We start from the raw sequence: 21,612 nt of genomic DNA, 5'->3' as shown, positions 1-21,612 counted from the left end.
TAAAAAATTTCCTCTTGGTGGTCAGCAACATGGCAGAGTGAGCTGTTACCTTATCTCTCCCTCTTTGACATACAACTAAATAGACATTCCTTGACCAATGGAGGATACTCACACAGCACAACATGAGGCCTGAGAGATCCACACAGCTGTACCTCTGACGGTGGATGGGCTGGCTCCCTGGCAAGTGGTGGAGGTAGGTGAGCACTCCCCTATCCTTCCCTGGAAGATCTGTGCATGTGCCTGAATGCTTTCCCAGCTGGCAGAGCTCTCATAGTACCACTGCAGCCCTGAGAGTGGGAACATGCCTCAGGTGACTGTGAGAAGGGGCAGTGGCGGCTCTGGGCCTGTGTGTGAATGCTTTCCCAGCCAGTGGGAGAGCCCAGCCTGCTGCTACAGTCCCAGTGAGAGGCCCAGGCTTGACTCCATGAAGAAGCCCTGCCCACCAAGCACAGCACTGAGGCAACTGTAAGAAGCAGCAGCAGTGGATATAGGCATATGTGAATGGTTTCTTATACAGTGTGAGTGCCCACAGTACTGCTGTGGCCCCACAGGTGGAAATGTGCCACAGTGTGGCAGCAACACTGAGCCAACCTGTAAACACTTTCCCGGCTGGTGGGAGGACCCACTGTACCCACACAACTTCCAGCAGAGGGGGTGGGATCAGAATCACAGCTCCTGCTTCCCCCTAGTGGTAGCTTGTGGAATCTGTGACCTGATACTACCACAAATGCACCAGCAAAAGATTAGTTCATCAAACACCATGAGAAACTATAGCAACAATTCAGAGCAAAAGGAGAATGACAAGTATCTAGAAACAAACCTTAAAGTCACAGAAATTTACAATCTAAATGACAGAGAATTCAAAATAGCTGTCATAAAGAAATTCAACAAGTTACAAGAAAACTCAGAAAGACAGTTCAATGAGCTCAGGAATAAAATTAATGAGAAGAAGGAATACTTCACCAAAGAGATTGAAACTATTTTTAAAAAACAAGCAGAAATTCTGGATATGAAGATCACAATTAATGAGATAAAAAATAATCTAGAATCCTTAAAAAATAGAGCTGACTTTACAGAGAATAGAATTAGTGAGTTAGAGGATAGAAATATAGAAATGCTTCAGGTAGAGGAGGAGAGAGAACTAAGACAATGAAAATGAAGAAAGTTTTTGAGAAATATCTGACTCAATTAGGAAAAGGAACATAAGGATTACAGGTATTCCAGAGGGAGAAGAGAGACAGAAAGGAGCAGAGAGCTTGTTCAAAGAAATAATAACTGAGAAATTCCCAAACCTGGGGAAGGAACTGGACTTAGAAATATATGAAGCCAGTAAAACTCCTAACTACATCAATGCTAAAAGACCTTCTCCAAGGCATATAATAGTAAAAGAGGCAAAATTTTATGACAAAGAAAAAACATTAAGGGCAGCAAGGCAAAAGACAACAACCTACAAAGGACCCTCTATCAGGCTTTCAGTGGATTTCTCAGCAGAAACTTTACAGGCTTGGAGAGAATAGAATGATATGTTCAAAATACTGAAAGATAAAAACTTTCATCCCAAAATACTATATCTAACAAAACTTTCCTTCAGATACAATGGAGAAATAAAAGCTTTCCCAGATAAGCAAAAGCTGAGGGAGTTTATTGCCATGAGGCCTCCCCTACAAGAACTGGTTAAGGATGCCCTCACACCTGAATCAAAAAGGCAAAGGTTTACAAAGCTTCAAGCAAGGAGATAGACAAAATCGGAAAACTGCAGCTCTCTTTCAGTACAGGGTAGCAAATACTTAATTATAACTTAAAAGATAAAGGGAAGGAAAGCATCAAAAGTAACTATAAAAACTTCAACTTAGTCACAAATTCAGAAGACAAAACAGAATAATTTGTGACAACAGTAACTCAGAAGAAGAGGAAATGGATGAAACCTGCTTAAGCTAATGGAGATTTTGGCCAGAGCAATTCAGCAAGAAAAAGAAATAAAAGAAATCCAAATTGGAAAGGAAGAAATGAAACTCTCACTGTTTGCAGATGACATGATTCTATATATAGAAAATTGTAAAGAATCCATCAGAAAATTATCAGAAATAATCAACAGCTACAGCAAAACTGCAGGGTACGAAATCAACTCACGAAAATCAGTTGCATTTCTAAACACTAATAACAAACTGGCAGAAAGAGAAGAATACAATCCTATTTACAATCACAACAAAAAGAATAAAATATCTAGGAATGAGTTTAATCAAAGAGGTTAAAAGACCTAACACTGAAAATTATGACATTATTGAAAGAAATTGAAGAAGATAGATATAAAGAAATAGAAAGGTATCCCACATTCATGGATTGGAAGAATTAACATAGTTAAAATGTCCATATTACCTAGAGCAATCTACAGGTTCAATGCAACCCCAATCAGAATCTTAATGGCATTCTTCATGGAAATAGAGCAAAGAATCTTAAAATTTATATGGAATAATAAAAGATCTCGAATAGTCAAAGTAATCCTGAGAAAAAAGAACAAAGCTGGAAGCATCACAATCCTTGACTTAAAAATATACTACAAAGTTAACAGTAACCAAAATACAATGGTACTGGCACAAAAACAGACACACAGATCAATGGAGCAGAATTGAAATCCCAGAAATAAAACCACATATCTATGGTCAGTTAATCTTTGACAAAGGAGCCAAGAATGTACAATGGAGAGAGGAAAGTTTCTTAAATAAATGGTGTTGGGAAAACTGGACAGCCACACGCAAAAGAGTGAAAGTAGACCATTATCTTTCACCATACATAATAATTAACTCAAAATGGATTAAATACTTGAATGTAAGACCTGAAATCATAAAAATCCTAGAAGAAAATATGGACAGTACACTCTTTGACTTGGGTCTTACCATCATCTTTTTGAATACCACATCTACTCAGGCAAGGGAAACAAAAGAAAAAATTAACAAATGGGACTACATCAGACTCAAAAGCTTCTGCAAGGCAAAGGAAACCATGAACATAATGAAAAAACAACTCACCAACTGAGAGAAAGTATTTGCAAGTCACGTATCCGACAAGGGGTTAATCTCCAAAATATATAAAAACTCATATAACTCAACAAAAAAGCCCAAACAACACTATCAAAAATGAGCAGAGGATATGAATGGACATTTCTCCAAAGAAGATATACAGATGGCCGACAGTCATATGAAAAAATGTTCAGCATCACTAATTATTAGGGAAATGCAAATCAAAACTACAATCAGATGTGACCATATGCCTGTCAGAAGGTTATAATTACCAAGACAAAAAATAACAAATGTTGGAGGGGATGTAGAGAAAAGGGAACCCTCATACACTGCTGGTGGGAATGCAAACTGGTGCAGCCACTATGGAAAACAGTACGGAGATTTCTCAAAAAATTAAAAATAGAAATACCATATGACCCAGCTATTCCACTACTGGGTATTTATCCAAAGAACTTGAAGTCAGCAATTCAAAGAGATTTATGCACACCTCTGTTCATTGCAGCATTATTCACGATAGCCAAGATATGGAAGCAATCCAAGTGCCCATCAATGGATGAATGGATGAAGAAGATACCGTATATATAAATATACGGAATGCTACTCAGCCATAAAAAGGGACAAAATTGTCCCATCTGCAACAACATGGATGGACCTTGAGTGTATGATGTTAAGCGAAATAAGCCAGACAGAGAAAGACAAACACTGCATGATTTCACTCATATGTGGGAGATAAACACACGGATAAAGAGAACAGATTAGCAGTTGCCAGAGGGGAAGGGACCTGGGGGGTGGGCAAAAAGGGTAAAGGGGCACATATGTACGGTGAGAGATAAAAATTAGACTACTGGTGGTGAGCACGATGCCACCTATCCAGAAATTGATAAATACTAATGTATACCTGAAATCACACAATGTTATAAGCCTTTATGATTTCAACAATATAATTGAAAAAGAAAGAAGGAAGTATAAAGACAATAAGAAAGACTAACATACCAAGGAAATAATTGGGGGCAAAAAAGCAAAAGAATAATAATGAGAAGAAATCATCAGTGATATGATAAAAGAGGTCATTCAGATGTGCCATTTTCCTGTTAGTTTCCTATCTTATTCTAACAACAAAAATTTCCTCTTAAATTGTTATTTATGTGTGGTCCATTTCAATGAATGACACCATTATTTACCCAGTGCACCCGAGTCAGAAACTTGGGAATTATTCTGTTTTTGTGCTCCCACATCCAAGTTGTACTATGTTGCCCTATGAATTTTACCCCTTAACATCTCTTGTTCTTTTCATTGCATCCTTAATGCTGTTACCTTAATTCAGCTCATCATCTCCTGGCTCAGCCACTCTTTACTTGTGTGAACCTTTCGCAAGTTACCTTAATTCTTTTTGCCTCACTTTCTCCACATATAAAAGGGAAATAATAATTATGTCTTGTAAGTGTTGTTGTGATGATGAATAACATTTTTACCTAAAAAGGTGCTTAGAATAGAAATTGGCAAATATGACACGCTCAGTAATATTAGCTACTATTATCATTACTTAAATGAACATATTTAAATTTGACTTTCCTAATAGCTGGTCATAGCTGATTTTTTAGAGGAAATGTGAGCTAAATATTTCCCAAATTAGATAAAATAATAATATCCCCTCAAGACTCCAGAAACAATTAAAATTCAGTTAATATTAGTTCATCCTTTCCTGTTTTCATCTTGTTTTATATACAGACAGGCAGTGTCAGCCCCAGGTTTTGTTTAGTTTTACAGTCAAACAAGCACATTTGGTCAAGAGCCTTCCATCCTTCAGGAAGTTGGTAATATTTTCCTGTGACATGGTGAATTTTATGACTTACTAAAGTTTGAATAGTAAATCAATTGATCTATGTATTTCAGATTGTCGGATTTGATCTAATCACAAGTGGAGAGGAAAAATTCAGTAACCGTCAACAGCATCAAAGGAATGACTGAAACATAGGCATTTTTGTTTCCTTTTTCTTCCCACTTAGTGAGAAAGATTCTAGGGTTAGTGTCTCAACTATCATCTATATGTCGTTACATCAAAGCCTCACGTTTCCTTTACAATACAATTGCCTGAACATCACTGCATAGCAGCATCACACAATTGGGAAGCAGTGCCTTTTATGAAAGCCATCACACACACGTGTAGACACAGTCATAACACAATCAATCAAAAAAATCTTAACATAAAATAGCTTAGGGATTCAGCAGTGCTGATATTTCTTAAATTATTTTCCTCCTTTTGGAAAGAAAGCACAAACCTTTGAATTTAGTCACCTAAAGCAGGTTTGAGAGATGAGAACTAACGTCGGGAGACAGTTGTTTTCTTTTACACATAACACCCTAGTTACGGATTGTTCTTCACCAACTACGCCCACACGACTACTCGACCTGTGAAACAAATTTCACCATAAGCACAGATAACCCCAGGCGTCAGGTCTGTAATCTGACTGTGGCCATCGGCAGCCAGAAATGAGCTTTTTTCTAATCAGCCTTCCATCAGTTCCCAGTCACTCATAAAAAGGAGCCCGGAGAAGGGAGGATTCGCGTTGCTCTTTCTTCAGCACCAGAGTACTGGACAGCGCCCCTTCCTCTCTCCATCTCCGCCAACCTCTACTGCCTCGCTAGTCCCCCTGCTGCGGAAAAAGAAAATCACGTTGGGATCCATGCAGCCGGCAATGATGATGTTTTCCAGTAAATACTGGGCAAGGAGAGGGTTTTCCCTGGATTCAGCGGTGCCTGAAGAGCATCAGCTACTTGGCAACTTAACAGTGAGTACTGAGTTGCTGGCACTCTCTAGAGAAGTGTTTTCTAGGGTAGTGACCATCTTATCCTTGCTACATGGACAACTGGTGTAGAGTAAGCACACACACCTCAGCCCTTCTTCTTTCATCTGTGAGCCCTGCTTCCCTCTTGTCTGCATTCAGTATTCCTTCTCTCTCCGTAAAGTAAAGCGTGTGTACTGATGGATATGTGCTAAACTTCCTTTCCTCAAAGTTTATAAGTAGAAAGTAAAGAAGTTCCTGAACACCAAGAATGAGAGGTTGTCTGAACCAATGTCTTTTATTCACAACCAAAAAAACTGTAGAATTTTGAAAGGCTGTTTATTGTGAGTAGAAATAAGGAGAAGAAATTAAACAGATTTTTATGGTTCCTGGAAGATTATGATGTCTCCTATACACTCTTCCATCTACAAAGCCTAGTCTTTAAACATAGAGGCAATATTTTCTCTTCTTGTCTATAGGTGCTGGTTATTGGAATAAAAGGAAGATGGGTTCCTTTCAAAAGTTTTTCTGCACTTTTCATTGCTTCATTTTTTTCAGTTTAATTTTTGGAGTAATGAAAGCAATATGCCACTTGCTTCAGTGTTTAAGGCATTTGTTTGTATTTAAATATTAACAGGGTAAAAGAGCAATAGTTCGCTGGATTTTAGATCCTGTTTTGAGGTAATAGTCACAGGATTTAATAAAAAAGACAATGAAAGAAAAATGTATTCGGATTCCTAGTCATTAAAAATATTAAATGATATTTCATTACTGTACTCTCAGAGTTTATCAACCAACTGCAATTCAGTCTGTATCACAGAAAAATCTGTTTTATTATTGTAGCTCCAAATACACGACAGAGAGTCATCTTGTACTGGCATGTTATACTGCTAAAAATGTTGAAAAGTAATCAGGCAAGTTTTGCAGAACTATTTAAATCAATTTGCAAAAATGAGACCAAAATTATAAATAGATTTTCTAACATTTAAATATTATGAATATTTGGATGAGATATTACGCTGAGGAATTTTGAAGTCATAATGAACTGCTAGAAGGAAAACAAAGAAAACTCAGAGTTATGGTTAAGGTATGACCTTTTCATATAAAGAATACTACTGAAATATATAAGATCGGTGTGTTGTGTCGTAAGGTGGAGGCAGATGTCGAGAGGACTAAGACATTTGAGGTTTTAATGACTAAACATACTGCCAAATGCCTATGTCTGCATAAATAATAAAACATCCATTTCTATGACATATAAATCTAGTGAGCAAGGCAATACTAACATGTGAAAGTAAAGCCAGCAAAGAAACCAGAGGAAAGCAAGGGCAAATCACTATTCACTGGGTTCCATATCAAATTTATATTTCTCAGTTTCATGAGAAAGTAATAATTGGTGTGATTGTACTATATCACTATTGCCAGGGAGGAAGTTCTCTGTTTGCCTAATTCTTCATTAGCATATAAAAAACACAAAAAAGTACACCCTAATTTTGCTTTTTCTGCCAAATGAAAATTTCCAGCTGTTTCATCCTGCATTTATGACAATGTGATCCAAGATTCTGGAATCTGTCCTTTTTGTCCTCAGCCAATGGGACTAAGAGCCATTACTTACTCATGTACTACAATATCTTGAATGGCTAATGAACTGTTAATCTTTTTCAGTTTCTCAGATGCTACCCTTTGCTCGTAATGATTAGCTAGCTAGTTTTTTCTGCCCTCCTTTCTCCCTTCCTTCTTTTCTTTTCTTTTATTTGTGGGTGAATTTTAACAGACACTTTTCAGATATCGTCTGCTGGCACAGATAGCCTTAGCTGAATACATTTCCTCTGTGCTGAACTTCTGCAGATATATTTACACTGACAATGTGGATCTAATTTCAGAAAGGAAGGTTATCAAAATCAGTGCATGTCCTGATGACTTTCAAAATGAAATTAATATTTTGTTTTTAAGATATAATTGAAAGTAAAATAACTGTGAAGAGTATACGTTTGGTCTTATTTTTGTTATATTTAGTAATTAATATAGTTTCCATATGATTTAACTAGGCTAACAAATCAGATTTCATGCCATAAAGTAAACCTAGAAAGACAGGAATTGCTCATACATGAGACTTATACTTTGTGGGGTCAGATTTTTGTTGCTATTAAAATGAAGCAAATATGACCCCCTTTTCATTTCAACTACTACATGAAAATAGTGCACTGGAAAATGGTGTCCCAGAGTAAATTAGACCAATATTTATGATTGAAAGGTATGAGTGACATGGCAGTTTTTTTTTGAGTTTGTGTGCTTGCTGGGGCTTCCAGCATATAAATGGAATATCTGAAGAAAAATCTAATTATAGAGAACTCTGGAATTCTAACTTATATATATATATATATATTGTTTCCACCTTCTTGAAGGTAAATAAATCTAACTCTGGCAAAAATGATGATAAAAAAGGCAACAAGGGAAGCAGCAGAAGTGAAACTGCTCCTGACAGTGGCAAGACGGCGGTCGTGTTCTCCCTGCAGAACGAAGTGGGTGGGTTAGTAAAGGCATTGAAACTCTTCCAGGTGAGTGTCAGACATCACTGTACCACTTTAAAAGGGACTGTGTGCCTGGTTACAAACCTGTCATCTGTTAAGAAACATTCGTGAATCAATTTCTGGACAATGTGTTGAAAGGTTCAAAGAAACTGAACTTCATGAGGCTTTACAAGGGGAATTTGTTTGCCAAACAAGGAAATAAGCAGATTTGTGTGAATTATATTTTATTAATTCAGAGTTAGCCAATTTGTCATTCTGCAGACTGTTGCCAGGTGAGGAAGTCAGTAATTAAAAAATGTGAGCTTCACACCTGGAAATGCAAACACAAAGGAGCCAAACAGGGTGTTTGTAAATATCAAGACCCTGCAACCTGAATTGGTTTGTTAACCTTTGAACAGTGCACATGTCCTAGGAGCACATTTATTGCATAAGATGAGACACAAGACTGTAGGCACTTGGTATTTCCCTAAACTTCATTGTCTCATGAACTTAATGTGTCTTTTGTAAGGATGAGTCACTCTCCTTATATATAAACTAGGGCTAGCTCTCTCTTTATCTTATGGAAATGCAGTAGCCTTTTCCCAGGCCCAAACTGGTGATTTGAACCCTCAAGAGAGAGCCTGGTTGAGGGTGAGGTTAGAAAAATCCAGAAAGACTATTGCCTCCTTGCCAGGGTAAACTGGATGCTTCCGTATGCTTCAGCAAGCACCTTCCGTGCTTCAGGCACCTTCAGTGCCGTGGGATGCTGGTACCGGGGGAAGAGGGTTGGAACGGCAGTCGGAGGATTCAGACCTGTGTTCTCCTGGCTTGGTTAATCACTAGCTGCTTCCTAGGCTCCATTTCTTCATTTGTAAAACAGCAATAATAATTCCTACCCAACAAGGTGTTGTAATGAAATAATACAAGTGAAAGCGCTTTGTAAAGTGTACAGATATGAGGCATTATTGTGATGCTTTTTTGATGAGGGGGAATTAGCAGCCTGATTTGGCAAATATTTCCTGTTTTCTCTTGACCTTGAAGAAAGGATCAGGCACCATAAGCAGTGGTAATGGAAATCTAGGAAAATATTTTACACATAATTATATCATCCAGCATTGTCTCCACACAGTGCCCAAGGCAGACACATTCACTTAGACAGCTGGGTGCAGTGGAAATCCCTGGAGAAGGAGTTGGCAGCCCAGAGTTCTCACTTGGCCATCAGATCGTCATGGAGTCTCGGCTAAACCACTTCACGCATCTGGCCCTCAGTTTCCTTGTCTAAAAATATTTACTCTGCTTCAACCAAAAGACACTGAAAGGCCAAAGTGACACAATATGTGTGAAGATGCTTGAATCTTGAGCTTAATATTAGTCTTACCTTTATTATCTGCCAATTTAGGAAATACGGCATTAGTGAGAAGATTAATAAAAGTAGAAATAGATCATTTAGTTTCCTGGTCACAGGGCTAAGTTTTTAATACAGGGAGGATGCTGTTTGATTTCAACTTACTCTGGCATCAGAAGCTACCTGTCCTGCTCCTGTGCTGAAAATTCTGAGGCCAACGAGGATTGTACTGGGAATTGTGCTGATAATCAGAGAACACCATCCGGAGGGTGAGGAGGTGTCTGTTTCTTTGGGGCTAGGTTAAGGTGGAGAGGAGAGCTTAGTTTTCAGTTAATGTGGTGGAATGGAAGCCCACGTCATTGAGGAAATTTAAACCTGAGGTTTAAGTATTAAATTGCTGCCCTCCCTCTCACATCTTACTGTAGGATTGATGGATTCGGGAAGCTGCTCTTCTTGCTTCCTTTTCTTTTCCACACTTTGGCCAGCGTTTCCCAAATTTCAGTCATTTTCATATGATGTTCCCAATCTATGCCTCATTTGCCTACTGTTTGTACTATTTACTTATTTTTTCAAAGATTATCTTATTTTTAAGCTTTATTTCAAAAGGAAACTCTATACCACTATAAAATCAGGGGTTCGAGTTTGAGTTATGATTTTTTAAACATATAAAAATAAACAAATAAACCTGAGGATTACATGGCATATGATAAACTAATCCCTCCCAAACCCCCCCAAATAATCAGGCACAATACCAGTGGGATGGGGACCACTCTGGGAAATGATGATGCTCATAATCATAGTACATTTTATGGGTCTCTTTATGTAACTTAATGCTCCCTTCTTTTTTTCAAGGAGACAGGAAAACCTACATACAGTCTCTGTTATTATTAATAGGGACAATGGTTATAAACATTTCCATGTTTTAGTCAACCAAAGAGCAAGGAGATTGTCTTTCCCTCTTTTGTGGGCACTTGGCACCTTGTTGCTTACGAGTTGAACAAGACCAGTCCATGGCATCCCTTTTATTGTTGCCTTATTGAAGGTGATTTAGAGATGTTGCTTATATTTCTACAGGAAAAACATGTCAACATGGTTCATATTGAGTCCAGGAAATCCCGGCGAAGAAGTTCAGAGGTTGAAATCTTCGTGGATTGTGAGTGTGGCAAAACAGAATTCAATGAGCTCATTCAGTTGTTGAAATTTCAAACCACAATTGTGACATTGAATCCACCAGAGAACATTTGGACAGAGGAAGAAGGCAAGGCCAGGTTTTGCTTGTTGGGGGATTTTGCAATCTGACAAATGTTGCGAAGGAGAAAACACAATCTGTGAGCTAATATTTGTGAACGTGCACTGTGTTTTCAACAGAGCTAGAGGATGTGCCCTGGTTCCCCCGGAAGATCTCGGAGTTAGACAAATGCTCTCACAGAGTTCTCATGTATGGTTCTGAGCTCGATGCCGATCACCCAGTAAGTGTTCAGTAAAATCCATTCCTCACATGCTCTTCCAGGACTACCCATGTGCCAGGCAGGGTGCCATGTTCTGTGCTGTGATGCCTTATTGTAGAGCAGTTTGTTATTTATTCCCCACAACTGAGAGCAGACTTTCAAATGATAATGCTTTCCTGTACATATGCCTTGGCTGGAAGCAGGTTAGAAGGATGACATTTCCTTATAGCATTTATTTTTAAAAGGATTGGTTAGAGGAGGAGATTCTAAACCTTGGAGAATATTTCTGTAGAATTAGACAGCTTGAGATATACTTGCAGATAGTGACCCTTGGAAAAATGATGAACTGAAATTGATCGCCCCTTTTGGAAACTAGAGAGGCCTAGGCATTATGGGGCTCAGTGAGAGAATAAAATTCTCCTTGCTATTTTCCTCGACTGAAGGTAGTTAGTTAGGAGCAGAGAAATGTGGTGGTTCAGTCTCAATGGAAGGGCATAGGGTTTTAGAATAAGGCCGTGATGGAAGATGCATCTCTTCCCACCTCTACCCTAAATCTATTTACCACCATCTCTCCTCTACTCCAGTAAAAACGTTACCTTTCAAGAAATATAATACACAGGTAAGCATTTCCCATTATTCCCTCCCTCTCCCTTTGCATCAGTTTTTATTTAACACAAGAGTCCTGGAGCTTCTTTATGGTCAGAATGAAGTACGGTTAATAGTCTGGGAGAAGGAAGCAATGTACAATTATTTTGTTACAAGCATTTTTTCCCCCCGGTGCCTGTTGTCTAAAACTAGGCAGATAAAAGGGTGAAACCCAAGCAGATTGGTCATGCTTATAGAGGACTTTGTGGTCTGAGGGTAATGGTTTAGAGATTTTATTTAAATGGGAGAAATCCGGAAATCTGAGAGTAGGACTGCACTCTATGCAGTGGTTCTCTAAGTGTGGTCTCAGGGCTGCTGCATCCGCGTTGCCTGGAAGCTTGTTTTAACAAGCCCACACTTGCCTTTAAAGGAAACTATGATGACTTCCACAAGAGGGAAATTTTCAGTCAAGTCAGTCATTTGGCATAATATACCAATTCAAACCAATTCATAACATACCATTTAAACAGATGGTCTAACAGCCCTAATTTAATTGCACTTTTTAAAAAAATCAGAATTAATTCAAAGACACAGCGTGTTGTGTTTGCCAGCATAGCCTAAAATTTCAGAATTCAGTATTTCACGGGTAAGGATCCTGAATACTAGAAAAACACTCAAAAGTGCCTTTAATAATCACCCATTTGTTGTCTGCCCCTTCCCCACTTCTGGAAGAGTCAGAATGAGCAGGGAAGCCTGATGTAGAGGTGAACAGTAACAGGGCTGCCCGGATAGCAGCTGTTAGATTGCAGGCTGTCCCTGGGCAAGGCCCTCTACCTCTGCACCTCAAATTCTTTATGGAAAAAGCGGAAATAAAATTCTTATTGACCTCAAAGGGGCATTTGAAAAGCCTAGTTAATAAAACAACTGGAAAGCATTTTGGCAAGATGAAATGCTTAACTCCAGAATGGGAATGCTGTATTAAATCATCCAGATCAATGCCTGGACAGAAAAGGATTTCTCGCTAACCTCCTATTTCCAAATGCTCCCCTTAGTCTAGTTTGAAAATTACTCAACCTGGAGAAAAGAGATCAGCCATTTTAATGGAACAACCACAGGAACCACAGACCTTGTTGTGAAAAAATTTATTCTGATACCCAGAGTAAATTTCCCTGGGCTGAATTTTGTTCCATTGCTCCTAATTACACCCACCTTATGATACTTTCTCTTATTTTCTGTGCAGCCACTTGAAATAATTGCAAGTACTTAGCAATCTTCTACTTTATTGTCATTTTTTTCTTTTTTAACCATATATTTTTTTTTATAAGCACACCAAATGTTCATTATGCAAAGTTTTATAGCGGTAAGTTGGTGTTTTTATAAGTTATTATTTGAGGAGGATGGAAAAAGTTGTCCAAGCACATTTTGTGCCCGGGAATGATCCCAGTCCTGAGACAGGGAGTATTGTGCTAGACGGCTCAGAAGGGGCTTGGAATACCAGAGTCAGGGTGCTGAGGCTCTCTAGAAATGGTTAAATACCTATCTAGGTCAGTGCCTCTCCAACTTTGACGGACAGACAAATCACCTGGAGGATCTTTACAAAACGCGGATGGGGTCCTGAGATTCTGCATTTCTCGCGAACTCCCAGTTGAGGCTTCCTCGGAGGTCTGAGGACTACACTTTGAGTAGCAAGGATCTAGACTAGGGGAATCTTTCAAAGTGTGGCTCAAGGTTTGCCACAGCAGTGCTGGTTAAAAATGCAATACCCTAAGGCTCCTGGAGCCTGCTGAGTCAGAACTTTCAGGGGTGGACCCTGGAATCTGCACTTAAAAGGATTTGCAGGAGATTCTGATGAGCTCTAAAGTTTGAGAAGTAATATCCTAGGCAGTGACTCACAGCCCCAGCTTTCCATTCCAATAATCTGTGGGAAACTGAAAAATATACTGAAGCCACGGTCTCACCTCAGAGTGCCTAAATCAGAAACTCCGGGAATGTGTTTAGGTTCAGAGTAGTAGTTAAAGCTCCCAGGTGATATAATATTCCACCGGTGTTGCCCTCTTTGGGAGAGCTACTTGAGTGCCAACGCACATTTAGCTGAGCACTTTAGGGTGCCGGCTAGGTCTTCAGCTCCCCTTGATTAAGACTGAGAGAGGAAGAGTGGGTGTGTAGCAGATATTCTCTGGATGCCAGTGTTGCCAGATTTAGCAAATAAATATATAGGATGCTCAACTAAATTGGAATTTCAGATAAACAGTGAATACTTTTTTTAGTATAAGTATGCCCCAAATATCGCATGGGTGTCCTGTATTATATCTGGTAACCTTATCCCTGGCTTCAGTCCAGCATGGATGGCCAAGGGATGCTGTGTCTCTGTAATCATAGTGGAGCTAGCACCCCTGTTTGATTTTGCCAGTCCACGGCTCAATCCTGGAAGCTCTGAATCTCCCACCACATTTGTGTAATCACCGTCACACTAGGCTAATGAGGCATGATGACTAAATCACTGTCTTGCACGCCTAGAAAATGTGCAGGTGTTTGCTGAGGAGAGACAGCCAAGATTCTTCGGGAAGTCCAGCAGATTACTATGCTGTTACCATGGTGCTTGGTTAGGCAGGAACTGGGGACAGATGCCGCGCTTTCCCATGGCTCTTTTCCTTTCCTTGCGGCCGGCTTTCTTTCTGAGTAATAAAGGTGCTGGGAACTTCTCAGTCCGACCGTCCCAGGTTGCCTGGTAAGACTAGTGAGTGTGGACGCTCATACTCCCTGGCATGACCATATCTGCCCTCTCTAAAGCAGGAGACCCTTTTCTTAGGTCATACACTCATTTGCGAATGTGGTAACTCTGGTCACAAAATCTTGCATATACACATTTTAAGGCTTCACAAGCCTGCCTCTGAACCTAGTTTAAAAACTCCCAATTCAGCAGAAGAAAGGAAGTGCTTGCTTCTGGGGCGGGATCCTTCATTTCTGCAGGGTGTTTGGGTGACCGTGGCACTCTCTATCCCTCCCCCATTAATGAATCTTGTCATTCCTGAGAGAAAGGCTGTTCGTAATGGAAGTTCTTCATTTCTGTGAAGATTTCCTGCCTCAAGGCCAGTTCTCCTTCAACCAGAAGAGAGGATGGAACAATTTTCTATGAGTTTGAGGTTCCACTACGAAGGATCTTAGCTGCGGGGAGGCAGTCTAGGCCTTTGTGGTCCTGCCCCACTTCTCCTCAGAGCCCGTGACCCAGGCCTGTCTTTTGGCCTGGACTCCATTCTTGAGATGGCCGCTGCTTCCTGGTTATTCTTTGAAGTTGCAGTGGTAAGAAGTTAAATTGAAACAATTCCCTCTGGGCTTCCAGCAATTTGAAGAAACAACTTTAGGAAGGATTGCTTGTCTAAAAGTACCTGAAGGAAAGGAAAATGGAAAGTCTGTTGACAAGAGGAGAGATTCTTGAGTAAACCAAGAAATCTTCTCAGAAGGATCCCACTTGACTGAGGAATGACAGACAGTATGTTTAATTCCCCAAGCCCCTGATGACAAATAAACTCTTCAAGTTGCTAAAGACTGATCAGAATGATGGGAACTCAGAGTGGAACAGAGCTAGCCTGCCATCCTGTGCATGAATCTGTTTAAATCTATTTGCATTGTGTGGCTATACACAAAACCTCTTTAATTCATACTAATTGGGGACTTGATGATTATTTTGAAGGATAGAACTTTAAATAAAGGTACATTTATTGGTCATTTACACAAAGCAATTTCATATAAATTAACTTACGAAATAACCTCATTAAAGAGACCTGTTTTAACGAACAGGATAAGATTAATTTGTGATTAAGATCAATTACATACAAATGATACTTTAAAAGCAAAGGATATTGTTCACAGCATCAATTTGCTTAACTAAGCCATTCTGCCCACTTAGTGGAAAGGTAAACTTCAGCCTGAATTTCCACACATCCTGAATTAGTACAGCCCAAATTTAATGAGGTTTTACTATAAGCACAATTCACTTCTGCCTGTCATCAAGATGGTCATCGGAGGATAAAATTTACATTCGGATCAAACAAAGTAAACACCACAGTGATTTTCTTTTAGGCCTCTGCAACTAATTTTTTTGGCACTCTGTTAAAGAACTTACTCTCTTTTCTGTTTAAGGGGTTTAAGGACAACGTCTATAGACAGAGAAGAAAGTATTTTGTGGACGTGGCCATGAGTTATAAATAGTAAGTACCTGTTTGACTCTTTCCTGTGACTTGTTGCTGGCCAGTTAGGAGAAATGCATACTGTGTGCAAGGACTCATCTCCTCTTCATTTGACCTTCAGCGGAAGGCTGACATGAAGTATTTTAAACACTCGCCAACTCCGTAGGCTTTCGTGCCAACACTGATGCTTGGCGTCCAGGTATAACTGTAAAATAATGAGACACATGGGCCACATGCCAAGCGCTACATTTTCATGGCTGTGTTCGCAGCTCTACTAAGGCAAGAAGCCATTTTTGTGCACTTTGCAGGGCCTGAAAAATGTGTTTTAATTTTACTTTCGACTTTTCCTTTTAGTAACCCCTTCGATGTCCAGCTTCCCCAGTGAAAATACAGGTTTCAGCAAGAATGGGGAAAGGCTCATGTTAGCAGCTATAATAGAAAATAAACGAATTTGCTTTACATGGAAAGGGAAACTTCCTATAAATTGGAGGGCTTACGGAAAAGTTTCACACCCATTCCTGGATCAGGGTTGGGATAAAATTGCAGAAGCTCAGAATTAAGGTGAGGACTGTGCATGGTGCTTGGTGCTAATGGGCAGTGACAGGAGGTTTTTGACTGGCAATAATGCAGTGTGTTGACTGATGACTATGTCTAGAAAAATGGAGAGGAGATCAGGCCTCTGTTCATTCTACTTACACCAGTAAAACTTAAAGACCATTGCAGTTCTGTGTTCCCTTTGTCTGGTATGTGATCAGCTACATGAATCTTGTCATCAGAACAAAATATAGATCCGTACGTGGTACAGGAAAGATTCTTTCTTGCTCTAATTGAGACTAGGTGAGAAGCTTGACTGCCCTGTGCACAAGTTTTTCCTTGGTGAGGATTTAGGACATTATGTGTATTATAGAAGGTATCAGTGTTGCTTTTTTTTTTTTTTTAAAGGACTATGACATACAGATGCTTAAAGCAAAGTGACAGGATTCCACATTGCACCTCTGGTTGGGCCAGTCATTTACTCATTTCTAACTTCCTGGATGCTGGCATCCCCTTCTGTCTCTCCTCCCAAGCCCCAGGCCTCCTCTATTTTTTTCCCATCACATCTATAATGCCAAAAACCAGAAATATGTGGCACATGCTCTCCACATGTGTCTACTCCACTCCTGTCTCCTCTGTTCCAAGCAGCTTCTTGATGTTCGTTAGCCTACTGTGACTTTCTACCCTCACAGTGTCTGTGTACACATGGCTTGTCCTGGCCCAAGCCCAGCCTCATGCCCCCTTTGACCCTCAGCACCATGGCTCATGACCCCGTCTCCCAGTGTTTCCCAGACAAATTGCCGAGAGAGCGCTCTGATGGGCCAAGCTCACTTTTTCCCATCAGGCCCTCGTAAGTGGTGTTGAGTGTTAAGATCAGCTCCTTTGGGTCCCAGACCCTTCCCATGGAATCAGACTATGCCTGCATTGATGGGTCCTCAGAAGGGATATGCACAGGACTGGCTTTTGGGACATGACCTGTCCAGGCCATGGTCAAAGCTCAGTGCCTGGCAGAGTCTTTCTCTTAGATAAAACAGATAAATGAAAATGTATTTTATGCGTAGATGCTATATGTAATGTATTTTATATATATATAAAACAATATATGTATGTATGTGTATGTACAGGATTTTGTTAGCATAGTGATCAAGGGACTACCTCAAATATTACTTATTTCCTCTTGATAGAGCCCAGAAACTGGACGAAGGTGAGCCGATATTGTGGTGATACTGATACAATTGGTATATATGAGTCAACCAGTTTCAAGGAGCATTGATAATGGGGAGCCTTTGGCTTTAAAGAAAACATATTTATATGGAGAGGAAAGGAAAAAGGCACATAGAGTGATGGAGAGTGAGGCTTTCAAAGTGTTAACAAGAGTTGGCATTTGCCAACAAAAGAGAAAAATTGAGGTGTGGTGTTTATGGAAAACTAAAGATTGGAGGTTGGAAATGGTGGAGATTCCATACAAAGGAGGGCTGGATGGAGCTGGAGCATTCCAGGATTTGGTCCCAGTTTGGAGGGACCTGACTCTTGGTAACTGAATGTTTAGGAGGCTGAGGTAGGAGGGAAACTGCCAAGTCACCATGTTACAGGGAGAAACTACTCTCGTACGGACTCACAAAACTCTCCCTGTTGTCATGATACCAGAAAGGCCAAATTACAACCTGCAGGTTACTTGGTGGATAGAGAATCAAAGCAAAGGAACGGTCAGCTGAACAAGCTGGAATCCAGGGGCATAAGAACCTCTCCCCTGGACTGCGCTGAGTCAAGATTGACACGTAGAATAATAGAGTGATTAAAAACTGGGGCATTGGAGGCAGACAATGTGGGGTTCTAGACTGGCTCCACTGCTTCCTACATGGATGTTCGACCTCCTAATGCCTCAGTTTCCCCATCCAGGAAACGCGTTTGACCATAGGACCCATCTCACAGGGCTGTGGTAAGGATGACGAGAGAACGCATATGCTGTGCTCAGCACAGTGCCCAGCACGGGATTTGTGACTATAGGTGTCAGTTGTTAATACTTTATCCTCCTCCTTCCCCCTTCCCCACAGGCTGTCCTTAGTTTACAGGTGACCGATTGTTTGCTTGGTTCTTTAGTTATACTCACACCCTAGTTTAGGCTGCCACTTAGCAAATACTGTAGCTCCAATGTCCCTTAAAGTAATCCTTGGAAGAAAACTCCTTCCGTTTCTAATTTAAAGATTGCTGCGTATACCAATGCTTTTTGTGCCAACCAACATCCTTCTTTACGGAGAGATTTCATGGAAAACCATAATATTCTCATATTTGTGTGTGTGTTTGTGGGAAGCTGCCAAAATACTGATAACACATTGCCAGTTGCCTTGGGTGTTCCTTGTAAGTGGACAGAGTGAGGACAGTGCTTACCAGGAGTGGCTAAATCTGAAAAACATGAACCCAGGACTTGCAGAAAGTAGAGAGAAAAGAATCATCACTTAATGCCCTCATGCCATCACTGCTGCGGCTTCTCTGAGTCTGAGGATGAATAAGGGCTAGCCATTGTGTGTGGGTGCACGCATGTGCATCTACAAGCACGCTGAGGGCTGGAGTCGAACCTGGGTGCTGGTGCTGACGGGGGCGTGGCACAGATACTGACAGATCCCATGTGGGCCTGGGCCCTTGTCTCCAGTTTGCCCTGAAGTAAGTAAGGTTTCCTTTCAGTTTACAAAAAATAAAGATGCAATTTCTAATTGAAATAGGTATTTTTCTAGTGCTGATAGCTTTCTGAGTGAGCAAAGGTAAAGGATGTCAATACAATAATTACTTAAAATAAGTTCATTTGAGCGGCTTCTGGCAGCATGCTATGATCTGATTTTCCAAACCAAAGCTTAGAACCACTGGTCTGAAGCAGACTATTTGAAATCAGGGGGGTCCTAAAATCCAGCATGTGAGGGCCCTGCAAATATAATTTGGTGACAAAATTAGGGAGCACTCTGACGCGGGGAGAACAATTCAATTTCCTGTTGATAATTCGTTAAGGCTTCGGGCCTCTGAGAAGAAGTCAAATATATGGTCAGAAATAGAGATGAAGATGGAGTACAGATGTTTTGGCGTTGCCATAGGGATTGGCAGGATGTAGCTGGAGGGGTCTAAAGGTAAGGGGAAGGAAAATAAATGAAATACAGGATAGTATATATTGAAACCACGGGCAAGAAGCCCTCTGGGAGATTCGTGTTGAATACTGTATTTTCTATGATAGTCTTGGAAGGATAAAGCAGGGAGAAAAAAATCAACAAAAGCAGTGAAAAATGAAAAAGTTTCATTTCATCACTCTATGATGAAAAAACAGCAGGCTCAAAATCTGTATGACCGTGAACCCAAAAGAGGAGAGGGAGCGGGGAACATGCCGGCCGCTGAGAACTGTCGGTGGGCGCCTCTCCACGAATTTCTGATTGACAGCGCAGCGGACAAGCAGGATTGAAACCCGCGCCCCGGCCGACCGCCGCCGCGACCGTCCCCGCTGCGCCCACGAGTGGGGTGGGCGCGGCCTTCTCCACAGATGCCCCGGGGACCAACGCCCTGCCCGGAGGGGGCGCTCCTCCTGATGCGTCTGGGAGAGAACGTGGGGATCAGACCCCAGTTTCCCCCCCGCAAATAAAAGAAATTCTGGTCCGAACAGAACAGCAAGTACCCCGTGATTCGATGATGTGAGGCCCCCGTAGATTTGCAGTTCAGAGGAAATGGCTGTGGGTGGGGCAGCCGGATTGTGGAGCAAGAGAAAATGATGCCTGAGATGTTGTAACTGTTAGGTTTGTCTGAAACTACCCAGCTTTTTGTCATTGGTACATTCATCTTTTAACCTTGGACGTTAGCTTTGCTGCATTTCCCTGGGCTTCACAATTGCTATATTGTTGGGGAAGAAAAGCAGTAATGTGTTTTTATTCAATTGACTAGAAAAAAAACAAATTTTTCTTTGGAGGCTATTATAATGACTATTTCTGAACAATATGCATGCATATTTAGTTTAATTATGTGTTTGGTGGGGCTGGTGGTAGTTATTTCAAGGCATCTTCTCTCTCGAAAGAGGCCCGGAGCTCTGGCGTCCATTGTGCCGCTCCGGTTTGCTTAAATTGGTTTTGAAGATTACTGTGATTGTGTCTTGCTGTGAATGTACTTTCTTCTGGTTGAAATTAAGTTGGTACCTAACCTTATGTTCTTCTCATGGGGCTGCTTCCTCTTTGGTTGGTTTGTTCAGTCCATGGAATCTGAAATGAAAATAGGTAAATGCAAACGTCAGTGGGAAAGGTAAACGAGGGAGTTGCAACATGTCAGAATTTGCTACTTAAAGTTGGAAAAGCCCCCAATTTGCCAAGAAAACTCATTTCATTTCAACTTCAGGAGTCCAAGTGGTTCCATAGCATCTCCAGGCCTCAGTCATGTCCTCTGTACAGTGGAGACAATAGCAGCGCTTCTGCCTCTCTCCTGGGAGTATGCTAGGGATTACATGGAATCATTGCGGCATCACTGTTCAATAGGCTTTGTTATTATCTTTATGAAAACAGTAATCAAAGAATCTAGACCAAGAGCCCAGGATTCCCTCAGCCCGCTGCCCGACATGGAGGCCTCGGTAGCTGCCCCTTTCCCCTAGAGCTGAGAGGCAGTGTGTGGGGTGGCTAAGAGGGCAGAAGTTGGAGTGCATGCCTGGGGTGGATTCCAGCTTTACCACTTACCAGCTGAGTGACCCCAGCAAATTACTTATCTTCTGTGCCTCAATTTCCTTGTCTGTAAAATGAGGATAACTCTACTACTGCTTTATAGAATTGTCCCGAGGGTTAAATGAGCGGATATATTAACAGCATGTGGAACACTACATAGGAAGTGCTATATAAGTATTTGCTAATACTTCTATAATACTATTTTTCTCACTTCAGCTGACCTCTCCTTTTTGTCTCTCCTCACGCTCCAAACGTTTTTATAATCCTTTGGTTGCCACCCATCTCCACTCCCCTTAGCCAAGACTTTCTTTAAGTCCTGACTTTCGTCTGATATTTACGCTGTTAGTTATTTATTGCTGCATAACAAAATCGAGCAGCTTAAAACGACAAACATTGATTATCTCACATAGTTTCTGAGGCTCAGGAATTGGGGAGCAGCTTGGCTGGGTGGTGCTGGCTCAGGGTCTCTCACAAGGCTGGCATCAAAGTGCTGGCCAGGGGAGCAGCCATCTGCAGGCTTAGCTGGG

General features: G+C 40.8%; 1 protein-coding gene across 1 annotated transcript in view; it reads left to right on the top strand.

Annotated features, from left to right (window-relative positions):
* The first annotated feature begins 5,595 nt into the window (after nucleotides 1-5,595).
* Nucleotides 5,596-21,612, top strand: part of TPH2 (tryptophan hydroxylase 2) — a 117,829-nt gene continuing 101,812 nt past the window's right edge. Inside the window, exons 1-5 of the mRNA XM_014833271.3 lie at nucleotides 5,596-5,806; nucleotides 8,206-8,358; nucleotides 10,730-10,913; nucleotides 11,024-11,124; nucleotides 15,829-15,896. Of these exons, the coding sequence (XP_014688757.1) occupies nucleotides 5,702-5,806; nucleotides 8,206-8,358; nucleotides 10,730-10,913; nucleotides 11,024-11,124; nucleotides 15,829-15,896 (611 nt within the window). The 5' untranslated portion in view covers nucleotides 5,596-5,701. The remainder of the gene's footprint in view (nucleotides 5,807-8,205; nucleotides 8,359-10,729; nucleotides 10,914-11,023; nucleotides 11,125-15,828; nucleotides 15,897-21,612) is intronic.

Source organism: Equus asinus, chromosome 4 (assembly GCF_041296235.1).
Source record: "Equus asinus isolate D_3611 breed Donkey chromosome 4, EquAss-T2T_v2, whole genome shotgun sequence".
Lineage (NCBI taxonomy): Eukaryota > Metazoa > Chordata > Mammalia > Perissodactyla > Equidae > Equus > Equus asinus.
The sequence above is the reverse complement of the archived record's forward strand: the minus strand, read 5'-3'. Positions and strand labels throughout refer to the sequence as shown.